General features: G+C 42.1%; 1 protein-coding gene across 1 annotated transcript in view; it reads right to left on the bottom strand.

Annotated features, from left to right (window-relative positions):
- Positions 1–19579, bottom strand: part of LOC126185164 (serine/arginine repetitive matrix protein 1) — a 170347-nt gene that overhangs the window by 44841 nt on the left and 105927 nt on the right. The window contains exon 2 of the mRNA XM_049928011.1: positions 1449–1622. Within this exon, the coding sequence (XP_049783968.1) occupies positions 1449–1622 (174 nt within the window). The remainder of the gene's footprint in view (positions 1–1448; positions 1623–19579) is intronic.

Raw genomic sequence — 19579 nt, 5'->3', positions numbered from 1 at the left:
GTAGCATAATTTGTTGCACTGTCAAGAAGACAAAATTGCCCGTCCACGATTTTGTACCACTGAGTGGTTTGAATACAACTGGAAGGACGTATGCTCTTCTCCTGAACGCTTGCTCACCTCGCCTTTACGCTGCTCACCTTGAGGGTGGAGAATATTTATTGATATCTGACACTTCCTAACGACCCCAATAAAAGGCTAAGATCTCCCGACCACTGAAACACAGCATTGCGTTGTTGCGCTCGAGGATGGTCGCTTAGGTGAACACATTCGATTTAACGCGCTAGGGCGCTTACTGCGCATTTATCATCGGTTACACAACTAACCGGTGAGCATTATGATTCAGAAGCTTTACGAAAACTTCTTTGAGGTACACTACCTTATAAGTTTGGAAGGTAGTTACAAGAACGCCTTTTGAATCAGTCACTATCTGGAGCTTAGGTCACAAAAGTGAGCTCTGAATTACACTTCTACAAAACTCTGTGCTGCGTGGCAGTCCTGTGGGATGAACTGACAGCTGCCGCAATGTTAACAGCGTTGTTACGCACGCTGAACCATCTTATTTGAAGCCCCAATACGAAATAAACAGATAAATACAACGTAAGAATGCTAAATTAAGAAAATGGCGAACAAAAAACGTAGGTTCTAAAAATACGATCAACGCGGTATTTAAGGGCTAACAGTTTCAAAACAAATTTCTAAACTGCTGACCAAAATACCAAGGAAACTGGGCCATAATCTGCATGAATTACCGAATTAGAAAGCACAAACGAACTGGTTCCCAAAATTATGCACCAACTGGATGTCATCTTAAAGCGGAAAATGTTAAACCACCAATGAAGCCCCGCCAAACCATGTCAATAGTATTCCCTTCATCCATTGCGAACGTCGCGGTAAGCGCATAGGCACACAAAAATGGCGAGAAAGCCTATGAGAAAGAAATGAAAAGCAGAGTGCTTCTCCAGACTCATTTAAGGAAAATGAAGGAATATTCCATCGACGTCGAGACGAGTACTTGTCCAGTTGGACAAGTACGAGGAAGGATATGAAAAGTGACCTTGTTAAGCAACAACCCAGCATTAGCCAGGCGTGATGTAGGGGAAAGCACGCCCACTAGGAACCTCAATCGCCACAAGAGGAGACGAACCTCGCTCCTCCAGATATAAGTCCAGTGTTTTAGTCACCCAGCTACCTCACTCGAGCCTCGAAACACACCACAAATTGTTGGCGTCGTTCACGATATGTAGGAAATATCGACAAGACTGAGAAGTGAGATGTCAGACAAATTAGTGCAAAGTTCATGTTTTCAATTCCTTGCAATATAACTACATTATCCTCTATTTTATCTATTATTCTATTATAAGCAATATATCTACATGCAGCATTCTGAAGTTATCATTAAAGACAATCACTTTACTGATTGGAAGAGCAAATATCCGCACGGCACTCACCTTGCGCGACTTGTTTTCTTTGCGCATGTTTGAGCGTCCGTTGATGAGCACGTTTCCTCCAACGAAGACAACATTGCACGGGGAAGGTGGACTATCATCTAAGTAGTCTGCATCTGCGTCTGTTGACGACTCATCCGAACTGCCACTCAGTCGGATGTACCCCGACTCGCCCGGCTGTAGCAAAAGATAAAACAACTATGTAATAAAACTGACGGCCATAACGCACTGCATATACGAGCATCTTGTAAATGTGCAGTCCTTTAACCCTGGATTAGTGAACCCTCATAGAATTTACGATTGCAGTACGGTATAAAACGGGGCATTTTGTACTTTATTTGGTATTTAATGTACCACTGGAGGTCTAATAATTGTAATTAATGCATAACCTATAAATTATGTTCCTTGGAATAAATCTTAAGTAGTACAATTTACGACGATTTAGTAGCAATGCAACATTTCCGCCCCTTTAATGTACTAGGGTTAATGCAGTTCTTGGGAATGAGGTCACAGAAATAGTAAATACCCATGTGAATCATTTCAACGACGCTTCAAACTTACAGGAAATTTTCGTTTGGCGCACAGCTACAGCTGTGTAGACTTATCTTGACGGAAGGAAAAATTCTCGTTTACCACCACGTCGACGTGATCCTTCGAGAAAGAGTTAAGTACATAAGAACAGAAAGTTGACCACAGCCTTTTCGAGGGAATCATCCTATCATTTATCTCAAGCAGGTAAGGAATCCTTCGAAGCTTGTATTTGGGTGGTCGAGCAATGGTTTTATTCCGGAGAAAATGGCTCTGAGCACTATGGGACTTAACATCTGAGGTCATCAGTCCCCTAGAACTTAGAACTACTTAAACCTAACTAACCTAAGGACATAACACACATCCATGCCCGAGGCAGGATTCGAACCTGCGACCGTAGCGGTCGCGCGGTTCCAGACTGTAGCGCCTAGAACCGCTCGGCCACTCCGGCCGGCTATTCCGGAGATTCGTTGGAACTATGTAGTAACATCAGTTATGTGCGTAAAAAGGTTTTACAACGATCTGCGCATTCCGATGTTCGTATTAGGATATAAATTAGTAGAATGGTTATTAATAGTAAGACTCTTCATTTTTGTGCTGACTAATCTTTGTTTACAACACAGTTTAACGTCTTACCTGCAACGGCAAACACTGCAACATCGACTGTGGGCAAATACGTCGCAAATTAAGATCACAGACCTTCCAAAAGCATATATAATGTGTTATGTTAAAGCATATATTACATCGTTTTATTGTAAATTTTGAACTCTGTGTAGCACGTTCTTGTTATTAAAATCAAGAGAGACTGTTTTACATCCAACTCAAAATGCATGATGTATCTTGGAAAATCTACATCAGACACCATCACACTTCATCTTAAATTCAAGATCACTCTTTAACTTGAGGAGTGCACGTTATGTGTTGTGTTATTTTGTTTATACTTAACTAAGAAAATAATTCTAAAGAATTTGACATCTCTATCCTGGGCAACCTATAAGTTCGAATAATCTTCCTGTCCAATTATTTTTTTACTGAGTATTTTTGACATAACAGGAATTTAAAATCATTCGCGATTTTCCTTTGTAAGAACATGTGTTGCACTTTAAAGTTCCTTTACTTTACGTTAGAAATAACCATCACAGTTAGTAATAATCTCTTCATTTAATAGGACAAGAATCAATCTCTGCACATACTTCAAAACCGAAATGAGCATTACGTTATTTGACTTACTGTTAAGTATCTCGTGCATCTTTTCCTTGATTTACATGTATGTATCTAACTTCTTCAGTTTAAATGATCGTTTTGAGGTATGTCTAGTTGATGCTCAGTAGCAAATTTTTTTCTGTTCTTGCGTTAGGAATGAAAACTACAGCAATTAAACCAAAAAATGTACACTGCACAGCTACTATTCACCATCTTACAATGTCCGACGCAGGAAAGAGGCAACATTTAACACTACTTCGTATTTTCTTTTTCCTCCCATTAATTCTGAACACACTGGTTTAATAGATTGTATAATTATCAATTGTAAGAATATCCTGAAGCAAGTTCACTAACAAGCTATTTCGAATTCCTGGAAAGAAATTTGAGATAAAAGATAATATCTATCATTCAAAATTATGACAACCTACTGAGCCAAAATTGCTATCTGAGCATAATCAGAAGGATCCTCATGTTTCAGTGACTTGTAAATAAGTTATGCTTTCTTCATATGTGCCTCATAATAGCTGTAAAACTTATTCTGAAGAATCACGCTCTATTTTCAGTGATTTTTTTTATTAGCCTCTGGTACGCAGTAGGTTACAGAATTATTCTGAGATTTGTCTATTCACCTGTTCCAGACTATCTTTAGCACATCTTGCAACGGAATTTTGCCACAGTGCTAATTTTAATGGAAACTAACGTTTCTTTTCAGGAAGAGCCTGACACTTATCTGTAACAGGTGTTTCGCATTAATTCAATTGCTGGTAATTTTTTTCTCCTTTTACATGTTTTAGAAACATTTCTAACACGGGTACGTTTCATCTCTAAATGTAATTTATTTAAGGGCACTCTCCGTTTCCTCAGAACTGTCTGAGGATTAGGAAGTACTAATCAAATACGGAGCGGTTAATGAAGGTCTGTAGCACCAGCTCGCTTTCATTAATGCTTCAAGGTTTGATTTCTAACATTAAGACAGTGACGCAAAATTATAGATTTTTATATTGCAGACATAATTCCAAAACTAGGGCAAATACGTATAAAGCTTACATGTCCCTTGAAAAGAGTGATACGCTTTCCAGCTTCCTAAATGTCACTTACGTGGTGTAAGGAATGACTTTTTTATAAACTGCGTGCCTTGGTTTGTCAAAACTAGGTCTCCACTATATTAAGTGGAGATCTACTCAAGGATGCTAATATTAATATAAGCACGCAAGAATGTGAGGGAAACATTGACAATATAACAAGCCAAATACTTAGTAGAGTACGCTTTGTGGTCAACAAGACAATGCCTAACACAGCAAGCATAGTTGCATCAACAATAATTCTCCAGATCGTCATAGGAAGTGAATAGCGTGCGAGAACTGTTTATAGCAAAAAAATCCTTATTCGGCAGCTGCTACTAAGGAACTGACGAAGCATAAAAAAATTTACGCTCTACAATTCAATTTTGTCGCCAGTGACATTTCCTTCGAAATAGCACTTTGCCACCAGATATCTTAAGTCATTTGGCATTTTTTTCGACGCTTTCGAAACATCGTTGCAGCAAACAAGCACGCCAGATGGGAATAGCACTTTGCTTCTCCGAACGGCAAAAATTGCTTCGCTCGATATTCTAGGCTCAAATGGCTCTGAGCACTATGCGACTTAACTTCTGAGGTCATCAGTCGCCTAGAACTTACAACTAATTAAACCTAACTAACCTAAGGACATCACACACATCCATGCTCGAGGCAGGATTCGAGCCTGCGACCGTAGCGGTCTCTCGGCTCCAGACCGTAGCGCCTAGAACCGCACGGCCACTCCGGCCGGCCCGATATACTAGGAAACAACGTAATGTCATGTGGGTGATGGTGGACTGGAAGGCCTTCCGTTCGAATAAATTTATTCTGAAAGACCACATGACTTATCAAAGCGTACTTTGTGGTCCGTTTGAAGTACGCGATTGTAAAAATTAACAGGTAATCTTCGGTTTCAAGAAGAGACGTGGGACTGACACGTAAGCATAGCATTGCTGACAATCTGTCGAAATCTGAAACATGTTTTATGCTCGCCTATCATAACGTTTTTGCACAATCTCTGCAAGAATCCACATATATTCCGCAAACAGTGATCTTCTGGAGCTCTGGAAGTTCCATTCCTCCACGAAATCTCGGAGGTCCGTATATAACAGCGGCCAGGTTGACGCCCTGTTCCTCGAGGTTTCCAACAGTTACGCACAACCTATTAGTCAACAAAATATGAGCTTACGAAATACTGCTTTATGAGCGGACTCAGGATCTCCTCGCTGATAGAAGTCAGCCCGTCATTCTTAACGGGCCGACATCGACATATGTCAAACTAGCTTTGGGGGTACCCTAACGGAGAGTTATAGGTCCTTTGCTGTTTACAATACACACAAACGATCGACTGCACAACGTCGAAAACTCCGTGAGGCTGTCCGCGGACGATGCTGTTATCTGTTGGAAGATTACAACGCGAAAAGATTAGCAAAATGCAGGAAGACCTGCAGAGTATCGACGACTAGTGCAGGATTGGCATTTGCCAGTTAAAGTTAACGTACTGAGCATAAACAGGTGAAGACGTCCATTAATGTTTGAGTACGCTATTGGCGATAAATCACTAGAAACAGTAAGAACCGTAAAGCATCTACAAGTAACTGTCGAGAGCGACTTCAAGTGGTATGGACACACTAAACTAGGTCGATGATACCTACAGTACAGATTGCACAAAAACTGTCAGCTAATTGTTTCTACACTCCTATAAATTTTATTCGGTGCGTTAATGAGTACTCAACCTAGCAGTCTCTTATATGCACTTCAAGTAAGTACAAACGGAAACACTAGACTCAAATAAGTGGCGTGCAGGTAGAAACCGATATGCATCTTATACGGACACAAAGCGAGTGTCAGAGGACTTTCCCATAGCGCATGCACGCTTCGTCCCAGCAGAGCATATCGAGCCGTGTGCGTGTCGTGTGCCTAAATACACTCCAGAAGAAACTTAAGTTGGTATCGCATTGGGCTTCCCGTCCTACTCCCAACTGGGGAAGCTGACAATCCACTAGAAATTCAAAAATACATTTTGTGTGTATCTTATAAAAAAAACTCTCTCTCTCTCTCTCTCTCTCTCTCTCTCTCTCTCTCTCTCTCTCTCTCTCTCTCTCTCTCTCTCTCTGTGTGTGTGTGTGTGTGTGTGTGTGTGTGTGTGTGTGTGTGTGTGTGTGTGTGTGTGTGTGTGTGTGTGTGTGGTGTGTGTGTGTGTGTGTGTGGTGTGTGGTGTGTGTGTGTGTGTGTGTGTGGTGTGTGTGTGTGTGGTGTGTCGCCTCAACACACACCTAGACAGAGGAAGAAAGTAATTGTCCAAGAAAATTTTTAAATGTGAAATAATGCGTATTTACGTTTCAGTATCTTGGTCCCCATAGTTACTTCCAATCTCTACTTATTCACTGAATCACCACCGTAGAGGCAGCAGGGATCCAAATGAAATAGTGTGCTCCAGGTACGCGCAGCGCACTCTTAACTTAGAGGGTACCGTACAGAACTGGCAACAAAGGTATTAGAAACCATCACCATAAAGGTAAATACGCATTAGTCATCTCCGTGGTTTCTCCGAAGGCTTACGATTTTGTAACCAGGAATACGTTGTTAAATGTTCTTGTCCGAAGATTAGGCACAGTACCACTTGAATTAGAGTGGGACACTGGAAGCCCCAACAGCTAGGATCAAGTATAGCTCAGTGTCTGAAAGATTTCCAGTAATTACAGGAGTTCGCAAAGAAGAAGGGTTACATGGGTTGGTATCAATTAATTAAACCTGGTTCTGGATGAAGTGATCAAACAGATGAGAGATGTAAACAAAACTATTGCTACTGAAAGTGTACAACTTGGATACAAAATAAAGCATACCACCAAAGTAGTATTTTTTTCGACGATATGGCATTGCTATATGACAGAGAAAAAATGCGGACACAGTATTGAAAAACTGATGAAATTGCACTCAAAGCTGGCTTACAGCTAACGTACAATCAGAGCATGGGAGCGAATACAGAAACAGAGAGGCTGCTTGTAGTTCAAGAAGTGGCTAACGTACACAGCTTCCGCTGTCTGAAGGAGAAAGCAACAGGTAAGTTACAGAGGAAGAAGAGCATGTAACAGGTACCAAATATTGCAGAAACATTTGTTGAAAAGGCAACCCATGTAAAGAAGCACCCGTCGGGGAACGTCGAACTGTGACGTTACACGCCGACAGTCAGACATGGCCTATTATATGAAACTTCGAGCTAAAGAGAGCCTGTAACTAGATGGAGATGAAACAAAAGACTTTGTGGCGCGAATAAACAAGGTACAGTTCGGATACAAAGATCACGATAAGAATTTTAAGAAAGAGTAGAACTAATTTCAAGCAAGATACAGAAGAGAATCGAAAGACTGTGGGGATCATCAAGAGGATGAACGTCAAAATTTGAGCGATGAGATGTGGAACCCAGTACGCTTAACAGCGAACATTTGGGTGAGAGAACTCAGGCATGATTGGAAAGAAATTTATGTAAGGGGAAAATATCTATACACAGCAATGCGGGATAGCTTTAGCTACAAGGAAGTGCTTAAAGAACACAGGTTGACTGATACGAGGATTATAAGTAATAAAACAGAAACAGAGTACCAGGGGGGGGGGAGGGGGAGGGGGAGAGAGGGGGGAGTCACTCTTGGCCCATAAGGCTGAAACGTATCAAACAACAACAACCCGTTGAATAGTCTGCAGTTCTCTTGTGAAGACTACATGTAGCGTCGGGAAGACCAGATAACTACTTTTCTGTCTGACGTCTTTTCAAGGGATTATGGTGACAATGCAGGCAGCAGTAGCCACTTCAGATAAATTGGGAGTTTGAGCAACTTCGAAGGGAGCCTTATCCTGCCAGTACATCACTGTGACATCGCGTAATATCACTTTTAGAAAAGTTTTCTGTGTATCATTTGGCGGCGAAAGATACAACAATTGTGTTGGGACAACATGAAGGTAAATATTGCTATTACCCAGCAACTGTATACGATTTAGCCGTCAAAGACATATACACCCGTGCACCGCTTAGTTGAAGCACAATTTGTTGGACAAGACACTACAGTTGGAGGTGCCTGGTCCAGACTGGGTAGCCTGTAAGTTCTAACAACCCGTACGACGCTGCTTCGATGCTGTATGAGCACTCATTGCCAATACTGGAGCATAAACACCCTGCCCAAATTGCCCCCAGCGCCCGCTTGTTTCACATGCTGCCGATTTAGCAGTCAGCACCATATCTTATTCTACAAACATGATTGCGTTGAAAACATTATGTGGACAATATCTGTTTGAAGAACAGAGGTTAGAGTTTAAGGAGTCATCGACATCGAGGTCACTAGAGAGACTGAGTTAAGGCAATCATGCTTGCATTTACCTGAAGTGATGTCGGAAACGTCGATCCTGAATATGAATTTAGTGCTAGAGTCCAAACAAACAGAATGGTTACCATCTAAACATTTTAACTACGCCATCCACTACTTAATGAAGAACGAACGAAAACTTCAGAAAAACAACTGTCACGTACGATGATGATCTGTTACAGGATGTAAAAGATTACTACCGTATCTGAAAATATTCGCCCAACCGTAGCAGAAATCTAATTACAGACAACGGAATAACTTCACATAAAACGCAGATATGGCATCATTATCAACACGATAAATGCTGGATGTGTAGAGCAGTGCCACATTGGCAGCAATTTTCACAGTGAAGGAATCACATTGCATTACCTTCCCGCAACGAAAACAATTTCGAATAAAATTTTGTATGTATGTAAAAAGCACGTAATCCGTTTTGTCTCTAGTTACCCAAGATAGGCTGCATGGTACATCAACCTTCCGCAAGGAGAATGCTGTCTAACGGCTATAAATCTTAAATGAGCCATCATCGTTACATCAGCAAATTCCACAGCGTTGTGCTATACAGATAATCGCAAAAAAAAAAAGCAGAACTACTGATCTAGTTGTAATTTCTAATCATGTTTAAAACACAAAATGTTTAAAACACAAAATGTTTAAAACACAAAATGTTTAAAACACAAAATGTTTAAAACACAAAATGTTTAAAACACAAAATGTTTAAAACACAAAATGTTTAAAACACAAAATGTTTAAAACACAAAATGTTTAAAACACAAAATGTTTAAAACACAAAATGTTTAAAACACAAAATGTTTAAAACACAAAATGTTTAAAACACAAAATGTTTAAAACACAAAATGTTTAAAACAGCCGAAAAATTTGTTGGTTAATGATACATTTAGATTGTTGTCTTCAAGCATACGTGTTGTGAGTGGTGGAGACCTGGATTGTTTTATATTACGACGAAACCTCATGTAATATTCTAACACACCCACTGGAGACACTTAAAAGGGGGGGGGGGGGGGAGTGCAGAAACGCATCTGAGTGCGTGAAACATTTATGTGCAGCATGCAAAAGACGCTTTCTTGCTGAATACAATTTACAGAGAAAGATGTTTGAACGGAAACAAGAAGCACTATTTACACTGAATGTCAACTATATTTAAAAGTGAACAAATTCTAAATAAAATTCATAACAGAGAGCCCAATAGTTTCCCCTTATAAGATTGGAGGTAAGTTTTTATAGCGATAAGAAAAGAGACAACAGCCGACATCTGTAGCAGGGAAACCGAATGGAATATTGAAATTTACCTGGAGAGTCTCTGGGAAGTGCTGTGTATATGCAGAGCGAAACGAATTAAGACTCAAGTACAATCTCTAGACATACGTTAAATGTTTTGACAATTTCGAATATAGAAAACCATCAGCTGTAGAATGGAATGACAATGAAAATTTGTGACAGATCGGCAATAGGACCCGTATACGCTGCATCCATGTCCAAGGGAACTTTGCGTCTTATTCGGAATAAGACGGGCATTGCAATGTCGCATTCGTATCCTTAAAGTTCTAGACCGTAGCTTCAAGTTTTGGAATATTTATCGAGTAGGCACAACAGACAGATTTTAGAAAAACGGTGCTTAAATCGTAAGTCTGTAAAACTCGTGAAACATTTAGAAGAACTTAGATGTTATTCTCGAGAAAACCTGTTGAAAATATTCAGAGAACGGCTATGTGAGGATTACTGTGAACAGTTAGTCGGCCTCGGTTATAAGGCGTGCTAAAAGTAATGCCTCTGAAATTAAATTATTAACAATATACATCTTTATTCTTCACGTTTACATATTTATTTCTCAGTATAGACACCCTGGCGACGAAAACATTTCTCCCAATGAGAGACCAGTTTGTTGACACTGTCACCGCAGACTGAATTGTTGACGGAGCCACAATCTCACCTCTGCGAACACAGTATCACCATTGGGGAACAAATATTGTGCCTTGGGACGGACTTTAGCAGTCAAAATGGTCATACAATCCTTGGCAGTAATACGAGCTTGCAGAGTAACCTCGGGGCCCATGAAATACAACAATACTGCTGCCCAAATAATGACCGAACCCCGGCACATTTCACTCTTGGTAGCAAGCAGTCTGCATGATGGGCTTGTGACGACATACGCCAGACAAAATCGGTCACAAGTTGGAAACATTTTTCAGCAAGACTCATCCTACCAAATGACTTTCTTCCGTTCCTCCATAGTATAGGTTTTATGGTTTCGAAACGTCGCTTTCCTGTTGCGGGCGTTTGTAATAGTAATGAGGGTTTTCGAATTCCAGCTCGCCCTGCAGTTCCCAGCTCCTTGGGTTGTTTTGTTGCTGCAGGGATAGCGAGTGCAAAAATGCAGTTCTGCAGTGACATTTGCAGCTGTCGTCGTCTTACTTTTGACCACAATCTTCTTCGACGACCGTCCGTCACGGTTACTCAACACACACTTTCGTCACGTTGTGACTTAGTGGATGACATTTTTCCACATTTAGTGTATGCGCTACAAATCTTCGATACGGTGGCTCTTTAAACACTAAACACGTTGACTCCCTTGGTTACGCAAGCACCCACCATACAAGCCCCAACAATTTTCCCACGTTCGTGTTCACTCAGCTCCGACATAATATACTGACAATTATAAAGAATCCCGTTCTGATCACGATTGACTCTTGCATATTGAATTCATTGCACAGATGCCGTTCGTCTTCAAATACACTCCTGGAAATTGAAATAAGAACACCGTGAATGCATTGTCCCAGGAAGGGGAAACTTTATTGACACATTCCTGGGGTCAGATACATCACATGATCACACTGACAGAACCACAGGCACACAGACACAGGCAACAGAGCATGCACAATGTCGGCACTAGTACAGTGTATATCCACCTTTCGCAGCAATGCAGGCTGCTATTCTCCCATGGAGACGATTGTAGAGATGCTGGATGTAGTCCTGTGGAACGGCTTGCCATGCCATTTCCACCTGGCGCCTCAGTTGGACCAGCGTTCGTGCTGGACGTGCAGACCGCGTGAGACGACGCTTCATCCAGTCCCAAACATCCTCAATGGGGGACAGATCCGGAGATCTTGCTGGCCAGGGTAGTTGACTTACACCTTCTAGAGCACATTGGGTGGCACGGGATACATGCGGACGTGCATTGTCCTGTTGGAACAGCAAGTTCCCTTGCCGGTCTAGGAATGGTAGAACGATGGGTTCGATGACGGTTTGGATGTACCGTGCACTATTCAGTGTCCCCTCGACGATCACCAGTGGTGTACGGCCAGTGTAGGAGATCGCTCCCCACACCATGATGCCGGGTGTTGGCCCTGTGTGCCTCGGTCGTATGCAGTCCTGATTGTGGCGCTCACCTGCACGGCGCCAAACACGCATACGACCATCATTGGCACCAAGGCAGAAGCGACTCTCATCGCTGAAGACGACACGTCTCCATTCGTCCCTCCATTCACGCCTGTCGCGACACCACTGGAGGCGGGCTGCACGATGTTGGGGCGTGAGCGGAAGACGGCCTAACGGTGTGCAGGACCGAAGCCCAGCTTCATGGAGAGGGTTGCGAATGGTCCTCGCCGATACCCCAGGAGCAACAGTGTCCCTAATTTGCTGGGAAGTGGCGGTGCGGTCCCCTACGGCACTGCGTAGGATCCTACGGTCTTGGCGTGCATCCGTGCGTCGCTGCGGTCCGGTCCCAGGTCGACGGGCACGTGCACCTTCCGCCGACCACTGGCGACAACATCGATGTACTGTGGAGACCTCACGCCCCACGTGTTGAGCAATTCGGCGGTACGTCCACCCGGCCTCCCGCATGCCCACTATACGCCCTCGCTCAAAGTCCGTCAACTGCACATACGGTTCACGTCCACGCTGTCGACGGCCAACACCGCGGTTCCTGGTGTGTCCGCTGTGCCGTGCGTGTGATCATTGCTTGTACAGCCCTCTCGCAGTGTCCGGAGCAAGTATGGTGGGTCTGACACACCGGTGTCAATGTGTTCTTTTTTCCATTTCTAGGAGTGTATAACAGCGAAACCAGAGGTCTTGGCTTGCACCTTTTTTACACCACAATCTTCTTCGATGATCGTCCGTCACTATCACTCAACAAATATTTTCGTCGCGTTGTGACTTGGCGGATGACGTTTCCCCGCATCTGCTTTTATGTTCAAACATGAATTTCTCGCGGCATTTCCAACGCTGCATATTTCACTATGCACTGTACAGTGGCTTTCAGAGTAGGTTCGATGATGTAAAGTGATTTGTGGAAATAATGGAAAATCCATCATCAGAATAATTGGATAGGGATTTAAACTTCGCTACTTCAAAATACCATTCCAGTGTCCTTACCTTGTTAAGAGAGTGACGGCTTTTTTCTGAGTAGAAGAAAGACGTTACACCAGGCTTTCAGTCTTTCGATAATTAAATCACAGAAAAAAGTTACCACAGGACTGCCATGAATATATCCAAAAGTATTAACATAAAACAATGTGTCTACGCAAGAGTATAATCTGGATGTTTGGTTTCAGCAGCCTGCAACAGAATAACTATCGCTGTCCTTACGGCAATTATGTCTGCAGCAATACTTCGTTCCTCTTCTTAACGTCCTCCATAACCCCCCCCCCCCCCCCACACACACACACAAAAAAAACAACCTATCGGTTACACCGATTTTCATGTCACGTGGTTTGTCAACCTGAGACGTCGATTTCCGTCTTTATAACATCTTACACAATTGTGAAAACTGTTCTGCACCGTCTCTCGCCAAAACTGGGCATTATGAAAGTGGGTCATACGCCTCGTTGAGCGGAAGGATTTTTCTGCCAATGCTGTTAATCAACGTTGGTATATCTACTTCCAGCAGCATCGCGAGAAAACATAGTTCGCGAAACGCATTACTGATTCACAGCTTGAAGTAAGAACTGAGTAGAGCAAACGTGTACCGTGCAGCTGTCTTACCGCTAACTGGTAGAACGCTTTAAGTAATTCAGAAATCCAGCTCAGACAGTAGTAGGCAATAAGGAGGTGAAATATCTCTGGTAAAGGTTTTCGTCTCTTAGTTTGCGAAAATTTAATTCAACTGCACAGTTGCGAAAATTTAATTCAACTGCACAGTTGCGAAAATTTAATTCAACTGCACAGTTGCAATACCTCATTGCGGCGCTAAATTTTCCCGAGCAAATGATAGATACTTTTTCATCATCGGAACTCTAGGCAAACAACTCAGTTCCAACACGTATGTACACCCATGTGTGACCACAACAGCGCTGATACGTCGTGGCACAGAACAAGCGTAATACGAAGGTTTCATCTCCTCATAATGAATTGTCCATTATTTCATTTGAAGAGAGATCGGTAGCGAGCAGAGGTAAGTAAATCCGCTGTCGACGGAAAATAAGAACAGAAATTTTTACAGTAGAAAAGGCATGTTTTTGTAACAAAAATGTTAATTTTAAAATTATTTCTCCCACAAACTGAACTAATCAGTTATGAGAAGTATACTACGTATGTTTATTTTTGAAAATTGTCCACGGAGAACCGTCGTCAGATGTGCATACCGCCCTTAGATTTACAAAACTATTTGCTGCTTTTTGCGCTGTCGCTCAACAACCTTAAACTGAATGTCATTAACAGTTTTCACCGACATCCTTCATGGCTGAAATAATATCGTATCTCATTATGTCAGAGCATATCGCCAACTTAGGTCACGTGTACCAGACAATGAACGACGCACGCGCCAGTAGGTGCTTCGGTTTACCACTTCACTTAACCATCCTAAATTGCTTTTCACAAACGCTAGCCGCTCCTGCACTACGGTTTCCTATTATTTACGCTTTGTGGACAACATATTGAATCACAGTGCTGATTCACTTTCAACCCAAGTACAGATTTTTAATGTTTCTGTGCCAAATGTTGAGCGTAACCATACTAACCGACTGAAATATGAAATGATAACTAAATAGACACCCTAGCTGCAAATAGGCGTTGATATACATGTGTGCCCCGATCGGGACTCGAACCCGGGATTCCCTGTTTACATGGCAGACGCTCTATCCATCTGAGCGACCGAGGGCACAGATGATGGTGCGCCTGCAGAGACTTATCCCTTGCACACTCCCCGTGAGACCCACATTCCCAACATGTCCACACCACTACATTCGTAGTGCGCCTAACAGATGTTTGCCCATCGCACTCATTACTCGCGGCAGATTAATCTACGAAGTTCCGTACGAGTTGGGGCATAGCATGTGTGTTCGCACAAGAAGGTCAATGGCCGGGTATATATACCGGGTCATCAAAAAGTCAGTGTAAATTTGAAAACTTAAACGACGGAATAATGTAGATAGAGGTAAAAATTGACACACATGCTTGGAATGACATGGGGTTTAATTAGAACAAAAAGAAAACACCACATATTGTTAGACGCGTGAAAGATCTCTTGCGCGCGTCGTTTGGTGATGATCGTGTGCTCAGCCGCGACTTTCGTCATGCTTGGCCTCCCAGGTCCCAGACCTCAGTCCGTGCAATTATTGGCTTTGGGGTTACCTGAAATCGCAAGTGTATCGTGATCGACCGACATCACTAGGGATGCTGAAAGACAACATCCGACGCCAATGCCTTATCATAACTCCGGACAACAGTACTGTTCACAACATTATTCCTCGACTACAGCTATTGTTGAGGAATGATGGACATATTGAGCATTTCCTGTAAAGAACATCATCTTTGCTTTGTCTTACTTTCTTATGCTAATTATTGTTATTCTGATCAGATGAAGCGCCATCTATCAGACATTTTTTGAACGTTTGTATTTTTTTGGTTCTAATAAAACCTCATGTCATTCCAAGCATGTGTTCCAATTTGTACCTCTCTATCTACATTATTCCGTGATTTATTCAGTTTTCAAATTTATACTGACTTTTTGATCACCCGGTATATATAGTATCTGTTCCCGAAAGAACAGATACTATTGACGACTGAAATATAGTAAAATTCTGTTTGTGACACAAGTAATCAGTCTGGCAGCAGGTGAGAGCTATGTAAATACCACTCCCTTTTCTCCCTCGATACAAAACCTGTTTTTTTCTTCTTAAAAGTGGTTGCCGTGAGTAAATATGGAAGTACTAGGGTTGGATAAAAAGTAGTGGCAACACTGCCGTAATGTGAAGCATATCCCTCTAGTGGCATGAGAGCTGACTATCTGACATCAGGTCGGCTGAAGTAGTGCAGTGAGCGGCAAAGGCCGTGTGAGTCAGTTGCAGTGAGTACTGCCAAAGTGCGGGAGGCCAGTTCAAGCGTCCTACCGGGATGTTTAGGAAATACGAACAACATACACGAGTCAAAACTGAAGTGGCACGTGGTCGGAGTGCATAACAATGTTTTCAGGGACTACGTGATGCAGCACTGCCACATCACTGGGTGGTGAAATGGGTGAAAGTGTTTAGAGACGATAGCCATGTCCATAAGGATCGGCCTCGTTCGAGACGTCCCCCAATGGACAATAGAGCTCCTTGCCTCCCTGCTGTATGCGAGTCGCCGATGGACAGCATCCCCATCCTTCATTGACAATGCATGGTGGCACACGGCGAACCCCGTACAGGAGCTCCTGCATATGTGGAGGTCGGAGGATCTCTAACATCTACCGTATTCAACCGATATGAGTCCGTGTGGTTTAGCCAAAACGAAGGAAACCTTCCGTGGCATGCGCTGGAACACAAGAAACGACATCATTAGTGCAATAGTGCGGTCTTTACGAGACCGACAGATATAGACGCGCTGACATGGTGCGACGCCTTTCATCGTAGTGGGGGAAGGTGTCGAGATGTGGGGCGATTATATTAAGGGTATCAAATAAGGCGAACGTCTGTCAGTAAAGTCTGGTACGAATTTTAGCTATGTTCCCACTACTTTTATCCAGCTCACGTATACTTTGGCTTCTACGGATCTTCTGACATTCGTTCAACCGACATTTTCAATAATACTTACGCATAATTAGGGCTCTTTTACGAGACTATTTTTAGCACGCCTGATAGCTGTACGTTGAAAGAGTCCATATGACATTTCTGCGTATTCAGAACACAGTTACATCGTACGCCGTATAACACGTGGCATACGTGTGTCATCTAGATACATAGTGACCAAATGAGTCAACCGAAGCTCCGATATCAGTGACGATAACGCAGAACATTCGCAGGGAACCAACCATCAGTACAGCTCTATATAACACACCAGATCCTTTATACATCAGCAGTTTGTACTAGATTGTAATTCTCCATTTCGCAAATGAAAATTTTTTGCCATAAACGTGGAATTACACTTATTACCAAAGTTCATCATTGTGATAAGTTCTGTAGCACTCGACTGACATATTACAAAACGATTATGTCGCTTCACTTCGTAAATCACATGTTGTATAAATGACTTCCACGACCAACGACGAACTTACTGTCACACGAATGTTTACAACACGGAAATTATCCATAAAACGATTGGGACGTTTGTGGTCACCTGGCACATATGTCCTCCATAACAAAACCCGTTTGTTGAAGTTTCCTTGAATTGGTCAGGTAGCGGTTTCCTTCGTCCGTTTCTGACACACAAATCAGTCATTTGGTGAGCTGAAATTAAAGATAATTTTTTTTCACTGGCGTTTATTTTTACGTTAGCCAACCGTAAGTCTAAATGGACCAAAACAATTACGGAATGAAACGAATAAAAGGCTTCATGTAAAGATAAGCTTGAAATTCGGTCCGGTATCAGTGTAATATCATAGTGTAACGTAAATTAAGTCGCATCATAATATTCTAGAGTATACTAGTTTTAAGTACTTTATCTCTTGTCTATAAAATTCAAAACCATTTTTGTGCCTGCCAAACAGCTCAGACAGGCTAAGCAATCACAATTTCCGTATTCTAACACAGTGTATCATCACCGAGATGGCAAATACTGCCTCATACCTGCGTAGAATTCAGTGTGATAACTGATGAGTCAAAAACTTTTAAGAAAGCAATACATTTCTTGAAGTATGTAGGATGTGGCAGCTTAGTTGCTGATACAGTCTACGGGATTGAAATCCACTCAAGCCGGTAGTCATGAAATTCTTAAAAAGATTAAGGTGTAACGTCCCACCGAAGGCAAGATCGTCAGAGTTGCCCAAGTTTGGGTTGGGGATGAATGAGAAAGGAAATCGACTGTACCCCGTCCTTTCAAAGAAACGATTTCGGCATTTACCTTAAGTAAATCCTTTGTCATACCACAGCGCCCCCTAGCTCGATATGGCTAAATGTAGGTCACAAACAATCGTGCTATACGACGAACAAATTAACAATTTTTTTAGATAACGATTAGTAGTATCCTTCGCCTGTAATGCAGCCAACAAGTAGGCAGGCCCTTTCAAAATTCTGCATTCATGCGTCGCTTAGTACCAGTAAAACTGTACTGTATCGTATTGTATTGTTGTCCACAAATGGGAAAGACAGCATCAGCACGAAGCTGAAGAATAATTTTCAAAATCTCTTTCCTATACACATAAGCCTTCAAACAACAATTTCGTATGAAACTTGATAACAGAAGCAAGGCCGCAAAAAATCAAGAGACTTTATTCAGGATAAAGAGATTCTCTATGGCATTGAAAGCGAGGAAGAATTATAGGACCCGATGAATGGTATGAACAGACTTCTGAGCACGGGATAAGGATTAAGTAAACCAAGGAAAAAGCACCATCAGAAATAAGATTAGCGGCAAATTTAACATCAGAATTGGGGATCACTTTTAGGCGAAAAGAATGAATTATGCTATCTTGGAAGGAAAATTTCGAATGATGGAACAAAGTAAAGTGGACATAAGAAGCAGACAGTACAGACAAAGAACATTCCTCGCCAAAAGAAGTCTGCTGGTATCAAACATAAGCCTTCATTTGAGGAAACCTTGAGGACCTGCGTCTGGAGAATAGCATCGTCTGTAAGTGAATCACGTTCAGCGGGAAAACTGGGAAAGAAGAGCAGTGAAGCAATCTAGATGCGCTATAACACAAGGGAGCTGAGAATTAGGTGCACTGATAAGAAATAAGGTTCTCCGTAAAATAGTTGAGGAAAGGAGTAAATAGGGAAACACTAAACAGAAGAGAGAGCATGATAGGACATGCGTTTGGATATCAGGGAGTGATTTCCATGGTACTAGAAGGAAAATATTGTACGGTTAGACAGACTGGTGTGTACAGAAAATATACTTTAAAGCACTGGGTGCAAGTGCTACTCTGAGATGAAGAGATTGACACAGGCGAGGAAATAATGGCTGGCTGCACCAAACAATGTCAGAACTCTTTGTCCGCCAGTCGTGGATCCTACCCGCATCGTTTTGCCATTAGAATACTGCATCGTTGTTTGTTTGGTCACTGTCTACGAAAACGACGGTGTTGTACTGTTACTAGGGGACACCATGGACCAACTTCACCACTGTGTGTACTTTCGGTTGATATTTCGCGTCGTTTTGCTGTTTGCGACGCACTCTGCAGTCGAGATGCATCATGTCGGCATACTCTTATTCCGGCGGGCTATTACAAGAGGTAACAAGCAATAGCCTCTTAGTGTATGACTTAGGACTGTAGTTCTTTGAAAATGGGCCTACAGTCATTAAACAGCATCAGAAACACTGCACTGACATCTGCTGCATCAGACTACAACTGATCAGCATATATCCTACAGAAGAGATAATAGTTACCCACACCGTTGAGAGATTACACCATCTTTACTCGTATCGGAATTTCCACGTGTAGACAACAACAAATCCCCATTTCATGTATAATTACGCTAGTTTGCAACATTAACTATTTTGATACATCCATCTGTTTTATTCTGTAAAATTCCCACTAATTACAAATGTCTGTGGAAGTAACTTATCTTTTAATATTCCCGCTAGTGGCATCAAATGAAAATTCTCGCTAGCT

Source organism: Schistocerca cancellata, chromosome 4 (genome assembly GCF_023864275.1).
Source record: "Schistocerca cancellata isolate TAMUIC-IGC-003103 chromosome 4, iqSchCanc2.1, whole genome shotgun sequence".
Lineage (NCBI taxonomy): Eukaryota > Metazoa > Arthropoda > Insecta > Orthoptera > Acrididae > Schistocerca > Schistocerca cancellata.
This window is presented reverse-complemented; position numbering and strand designations above follow the sequence as displayed.